Source organism: Brassica napus, chromosome C6 (assembly GCF_020379485.1).
Source record: "Brassica napus cultivar Da-Ae chromosome C6, Da-Ae, whole genome shotgun sequence".
Lineage (NCBI taxonomy): Eukaryota > Viridiplantae > Streptophyta > Magnoliopsida > Brassicales > Brassicaceae > Brassica > Brassica napus.
This window is the reverse complement of record NC_063449.1, coordinates 40,172,493-40,179,596: the sequence shown is the minus strand read 5'-3', so window position 1 is coordinate 40,179,596 and position 7,104 is coordinate 40,172,493. Positions and strand designations below refer to the sequence as shown.

At 39.0% G+C, this 7,104-nt stretch overlaps 1 protein-coding gene across 1 annotated transcript; it reads right to left on the bottom strand.

The window, feature by feature from the left end:
* Nucleotides 1-401: 401 nt before the first annotated feature.
* Nucleotides 402-6,065, bottom strand: LOC106405830 (endoplasmic reticulum metallopeptidase 1). Its single transcript, XM_013846378.3, has 21 exons — nucleotides 5,725-6,065; nucleotides 5,558-5,643; nucleotides 5,291-5,392; nucleotides 4,877-4,983; nucleotides 4,707-4,807; nucleotides 4,476-4,563; nucleotides 3,983-4,071; nucleotides 3,675-3,814; nucleotides 3,412-3,577; nucleotides 3,194-3,329; nucleotides 2,991-3,084; nucleotides 2,743-2,872; nucleotides 2,603-2,662; nucleotides 2,388-2,506; nucleotides 1,993-2,117; nucleotides 1,634-1,858; nucleotides 1,367-1,527; nucleotides 1,109-1,272; nucleotides 931-1,013; nucleotides 756-841; nucleotides 402-680 (listed from the first exon to the last, which is right to left on the bottom strand). The coding sequence occupies exons 1-21, from the start codon at nucleotides 5,938-5,940 to the stop codon at nucleotides 537-539; spliced, it is 2,622 nt and encodes an 873-aa protein (XP_013701832.2). The 5' UTR covers nucleotides 5,941-6,065; the 3' UTR covers nucleotides 402-536.
* Nucleotides 6,066-7,104: the final 1,039 nt, after the last annotated feature.

Sequence of the window (7,104 nt, the reverse complement as noted above, 5' to 3'; positions counted from 1 at the left end):
AAAGCCGACTTTATTTACAGTTTTTCTTTCCTTTTTTTTCTCCTTTCTTTAGTTAATGATAATCCAACTTAAAATCCAAATCAAAGCCTGAGCAAAGATCAGAGCCTAATGTTCACAAATCTCTGGTTTATTGAATTTACTTGTACAGAAAGTTACCTAACCTAATCTTTTTTCAACTTTTTGAATCCTCAAGTCTCCTTAGATTCATGTTCCAAATGAAAAAAGATAAAACAAACTTTGCATATAAGAGTTATTAAGATTTACATCAGAAAGTTGGTTTACTGATGTAGATGACCATTAGACTCTGTTACACTGATATTCAAACGCTCCGTTGACCGTTGTCTCTTTATGTTGTGTAAAAGGGGTTAAAATTGTTGCTGGACTATATCAACAAAGATAAATCATCATCAAATATAGCGACCATGTTATTAAAAAAAATCATAAATATTACTTATATAAATATATCAAGAAAAACATTGAACTCTATGCCCCCGTCCGTGCTAAGAGAAGGGGTTATTATTATTCTTTTGGAGAGACTAAAAGGAGTAAGTAGAAAGAAAGCTACTGTAGGCAATGACATCCGACCATCCAGGGAACAGACTTTTCAAATGTCTAGTTTCTTCATCAACACGTTGATCAAGAACAGCTAAGTCTACTCTCAATTCTTCTTCTTTATTAGCCTGCCATAATCAACCTTGGATTCAGTCCCGTTTACCTTAACTAAAGGGATTTTAGAACATAAAACTTGGTGTTACCTCTAACCAGAAGATCCACTTCTCACTGCTGTTGCCACTCAGTCTCAATATATAAGACGGAGGACCACCCGATGGGAGTTCAGGAGCTGCAGTGACAAGGCCATTTCGGTTTTATGGCTTTTTAGTAAATGGATTGGAAAGAGAGAGAAAAAGGGAGAGGGTCTTTGTGTCTGACCTGGAGGTTTGCCATCTGCAAAAGACCATCTTGATAGTGGCCCCGTTACGTTTAGAACCGAGACCCAGATCTCTTCCAGTGACCTGCAAATAGAATATGGCGACAATAAATAGCAAAACAAGACCCAACAAAAAGTTTATTTTTGGAGTCTTTTTTTATGGATTTTAATCCAACTTACCCCAGAGAGAGTTCCAGATGAACCCTGCGAGTTCCGTTATCAAATGTTGTTGGCGGTTTATCAGTTTTTAAGTGCGGTAATTGGCTATATCGTTCCAAAATCTTGTTGGCTTTGGCAGGGAACCTCCCGTTTGTTGTTACTACACAAGAAATAGGGAAAAGTGCCTGCAGATACCATTCAATTCTTTAACTCCAAGCTGAATACACCTTACTATCCTGTCTACAGTACGTAAGAGAGGAGGGAGTCTAACTAACGTACCAGCCAAGCTTCTTGAGGAGACACTTCAGCGTTTCCCAATGAAAAAGAAGGGCCGGCATGAAGTTTCTCTGCCACCTCCGGAGCATGTTTAAAAACGAACTCCATCGAATTTGAATCAATGACGGCTAAATCGTAACTTGAACCTGTGATTTCATTTCCACCTATATAAGGCACATTTAGAAAATTTACTTCGATTCAGTAAGAGAAGGTTTACATCAATAACGCCAAAAAAGGATAGCAGATCCATATTGGGTGAGTAGAGGCTACCCGCAGAGAAGAATGTGTGTTGCAGTATAACTCTCTTCGGCGCATCTTTGCTATAAGGAAAGAGCTGTGATGATAAAGCCAACATAACCACAGTGAAATGTAGCAGGAATTTCAAGATCGAAGCTTTGGCTAGCCAACGACCACAAATTGGTATTATTGGGCCCACACACAAGCCAGTGACAATTCCAGTGACCGCAGCTACTGCTACATCTGCAAGATAAAAACCTGCAAAGCGAGATCGTGTACAGAAATTATCTTAGCACTGACTTGCAATTGCAACAGGCCTTCTCAAATGCCGTGAATCGATAAGCTGAAACAAGAGATGCTTTCGGAAAGAATCGAGTTCAGTGAAAACTAACCATACGGTGGTGGAACTGCTCCCATCATTCCTGTCTTCTCAATCAGAAGTAGTGCAAGAATACCACTAAAATAGACAGAATATAGAAGGCAGGGAACAAGGGCTATCACATAAAACATGGGAGACCTGGATGAGATGAACTTTTATCACACAAAAGTTTAAAAGAAAGATATGTCGTCTAGAAAACATATACCGAGAAAAAGTATCAGAGGTGGGAATCTAGACTGCTGTTTAAATCAAGTTTATAAATTATGAACATGGGTCTTATTGGCTAAAGAATTTTTGTCCTGTGCCGCGAAAATTTTCAAGTTAAATTTATTCTCAATCTCAACGTTACATAAGTTAAATACTGTTAGGTACAACACTCGTAGTTCAGTGAAAGGCTAGAAGTCTTACTTAATTGAATCATGGCCATATGACTTGACAGATAAACAGAAAGCAATCCACCCCAGTAGCATAGAAATGCAGATTACAAATGTCATGAATCCTCCATTTAATCCAGCGAAGAAATATGCCTGAAAACGTTTATCCTGTTAGTCATGGATCAGCCTAACAAATAACAAAATTTTGAGGTAACGTGTAAACTAAACTGATCGAACAAAGGTGCATACCGAAGTAACAAAAGCGTAGAGCCCAAATGCTCCCCAAAACCTCGCTTCATCAGATGTTTCCTACAAGAACATAGTTAAAAATCATTTTCTAGTAATAGACAGGGACGCGAATGAGCCAAGAGGAAGAATAAGGACTTTACAACTTTCATAATCTTCTTAGATGAAACACCATGACAAGGTGAGACGCGATCAGAGATAGTTCTTGGAAGTAAAAGACCAAAAAATGAACAGGGGATGAACATCAAGAAAGCTAAGTATAAATGAGCAAACCTGCATTTCCAGAACAAGTATAGTAAGTCTCCCCTACCAATAAAATATCAACATTCTCGACACCTCTATTTAGCATTAATAAAATGTGGAAAAACGTAACAATGTATACAAAACCAACCAGCTCATGGGATAAGCAAAGAACAATCTGATGACTGAAAAGAGAACTGGGAATATGACGCCAAGTAAAATCCCAGCGGTATGTTGTATAACTCCTATCAGGCAACGATTAAAAATGTTCAATCTCCAAAACATCTCGCAAGTGGGAGAAGAATACATGATAACAAAACAGATTAAGAAAATAATCGACTGCAAATTTTTTACCTTTCGAAAATGCCCAGAAGATTGATAACAAAGGGTGTATCCCAGGGTCCCGCATATACAAGAAGATGGGAGCAAAAAAGAACAACGCGGCTGGAATGTTGTGCAGTACCATGGCCACTCTTCTTGGATAATACACCTGATAGATTTCGTGATTTCAGCTTGTCAAGAGACTGTAAACAAGCTATAAAAAAATGATGAACAGAGTCAAAAGCACCCACCATGAACAGTGTTAAGTAATCAAAGAAAACAGCTCTTTCAACCATGTCCCTGTTAGCATCCATGTCAAGCGACTTTCTTTCGCTAGCAACCTTCAGCTTAGAAGAACTCGTGAAGGCTTTAAGTATACTGATTAAGTTTTCTCCACGTGCTTGCATGCTTCCAGGTCTGGTTTAAAGATAGTCTGTGAAACGAGGGGTACTAAATAATAAACAATAGTAAGGAAAAGTACAACCATAATTATATATACCAAAATGATGCATACAATATTCTGTCAACTGTATCAAAGGAAGTATGGTAGTAGTAACCGCCTCGAAGAAAGATAATGTCTAGCCCGGGAATGTCGCCATAATCTTCTGCAAACATTCTGTAATCGGTGTCTCCGGGAATTACAGGGAAAACATCCTGGGGAATTTCACAGAACAACTTACAGTCAGTGATGCAGATGAACACGAAACAAAATGGTAGGACACAGTATATCACTGAACCGACTATCACTTGGAAAAAAAAAAGAGCAGATTTGTGTGTGAGCGTGCATGTCTATCATAGGGCAAAAGAGTGGGAGAGAGAGACCTGTGCAGAACTCTGCGCCATTGGATGCATTGCTGCTTGAGAGTAGACATTGGAAGGCCACGATCCAGGTCCTGATTGGCAGACCAGATCTGTCAACCATCAACATCAAGTCAAATGTACGAGCAATTAGCACAATAAAAACTTCAAAACAATTACTCACTGACAAGCAAAGACTTGAACCTGATACACATATTTCCTAGTGTCTAAAGGATAACGAATGTGTATGCATTAATTTCTAGAGACAGGATGTAGTAAGAGAAGCTTTTCTACATGTTCAAGGCAGTGGTCTAGACACATGTTTAAAGATAAGCTTTTTTTTTTTGTTTCAGTCATCACAGAAGCTAAAGAGAAGATCAAACTTAAGAACATCATTTTCATGTAGAGGAATAGATTAGCAGGGAAAGGAACTTGCCATAAGTAAAAAGGCATTATTCATTAATACTTTCACAGACATGTCTTAGGGAATACTAATAAAACGTAGATCAGATCTTACCAATACCCCCTGTCCCAGAAGCTTCCACGTTTACAAAAGCTCCAATGGTGTCTTTCAGCTTATGCTGCGTCATGAAGCCGTGTGAGCCCTAAACAAACGACAAAAAGCCACACAACCATGTAAAGTATTAAGCTTAATTTCAGCACCTTGACTATGGTATAAACTTCATCCTATTTACCAAATAAAACAATATCCCATGTGAAACAGTACTAAGCACCATAAATGTTTTACCAGCATAAAAAGCTCTTCAGCACCGTTGAAGAGAAAAATTATAGGTTGAGGCGGGGCCCAGCCTGAATCTACTACCAGTCTAGCTACTTCAAGCAGTGATGCTGCAAATAGAAAAAAAAAACACAACCATGATATATTGGCCTAGAACTAAAGAAATGTACCAAACGCACCTACACATGACGCACAGTCACCAGCTCCAGGGGAGTTGACAGGACTGTCAAAATGTGCATTCATCAATACAGATGCATCGGTGTCAAGAGAATGCATCGACGAAATACTGCAAGGAAAATAAAATTGGTCAAATGCTTAAGCATTAATAAGTGGGGACACAACCATTCAATGTTGCAGACTATTGATGACTGAATAAAATAGTAACACAAACAAGGAAGGCCTCCTGAACAATAAATACAAACCAGAAAGTCTAACACAATAGACCTTGATTTCCTCAACATTCTCAGTCAGACTAAAGAACCCCCCAAAAAACTGTACATAGATTGCCTTTACCAGCAAACAGTAACTGCAATTTTGGCTAGAACAAAATTCAATAGTAAAGAATAATACTTTGGGGATTAAGAAAAGAATACCGCATAAGTATATTAGTGTGGTTTCTGTAACCAAGTGAAATGCTGTGGCCAAGAAACATCATGCTAAAGGAGCCATCCACCTGCGTCTCCTCCACCTCAACTCTACACAACAACAAGCATTCAATTTTTCATCTCCGATCAATAAAAAAAAAAAGAACATTCTTTTTGATAACGCTGAAACCAATTAATATACTATTAGTTGAGTGCATGTGAAGTGACAAATCTCAGCATTCATTAAACAACTCGTGATATCTCTGATTCAGTCACCTTAGATTAGGCCCAGCTCTCTCCTTCACCATCTCCAACTGAGATTTAATGTACGTTGCCGCTTCTCTAAGCCCAGGTCGTCCCTCCTAACAGAAACCAATTAAGGATTATAATCAGTAGAAGAAGAAGAAAAGGAGTTTGTTAAGAGTAAAACGACGCCGAATCACCTGGCGACCGTCGATCTCCTCGGCCAAGACGCGGATGTGTTCGACGGCTCTGACTTCGGAGAATCGATCCAGAGGCGCGTCGAAGGGGAGCGGGGAGATGTGTTTCATGTGGAGGACGCAGTAAGCAATCGCCACCATAAGAGCGTAGAGGGAAGCGATTGAGAAGAGGAACTTGAAACCCGTGGCGTCTCCAGAGCTCAGCCTCCAAAACGCCATCACTGCGAATCTCTCTCGATGGATCAAAGCAAGTTTCGTAGTATTATGTTATATGTTACGTTTGGTGAAACGGAAACGGAAACGGAAACGTGAAAGGCGTCGCTGGCGAGGAAGCGTGTGTTTTCGTGGGTCCGAAATGTTTACTTTTAAAAAGGTTTTAGTCAATTACGTAATTATCTGTTTCTATTATCTGATTGGTATAAAATGGATTTTTCTAAAGGTTTTGGAAATGGATATCTCTAGACTATTAAAGTAGGTGAGACTAGACCATCAGGAATTTCAAATTTGCATGTGCATCGACACATGTCACCATGAAAGTGATATTTCAGCTTTTGATAGGTATTTCTCTTTAGGGATCATGTCACGAAAATAAATAGGAAGAGATCACCAATCAAGGAACCATGAGGAGATATGACCGCGATGATTATAGTGTGTAGACCACCACGTTTGTTAATTCATTGAGCAATGCACAGGAGATAGTCAACCGTCCAATCTCAGATGTGTTGAGTTTCCAATCAGCTATTGAACGGAGGACACGCCGTGTTAGACAAGGTAATGAACAGAACCAAGAAGAAGGTGAAGTTAGTTCTCTTTGATTTGTAATAAAGGTTTGAGGAGATAGAAGAAGGCGAGGCTGAGGAGACCACAAGACACCATAGAGGCTAATGGTAGATCGAATTCAAGAACATGAAAGATGTTCACAAAGCGAATGAGAAGAAAGATGCTGCATCTTTCTGGAGGAAGAGTTGTTTAACTTTAGGGATTCTTGAGAGCAGAGCAGGGCTCAACACAATCCCAGCCTGGAAGAAAAAAAACAGATAACATTAATTTTAAAAAGGTCCTAAAAATAAGGTGTTGCGTGAGCTTGACCACATGGTTTGAGAAGGAGAAAGAGCAGCTGAGATGAGAGAAGACGAGAATGCAAGCCATTTGAATAAACATAGTATTAAGAGGGTTAAACAATGCATCTCCTTGTGGGCAAACAGAACAACAGCTTTGGATCCATCTTGTTCTTGATCCAATGGTTAATTGAAAGAAAATAAAAAGTTGTTTAAATCAAGAACATATAATTTTCAAAATAATGTTTCGTTGTGGTGGGAGTTGATAAGAGTTTACAACTACTTGAACGTACTAGGAGTGTAGGTAGTAAAATCAATTTTTGTA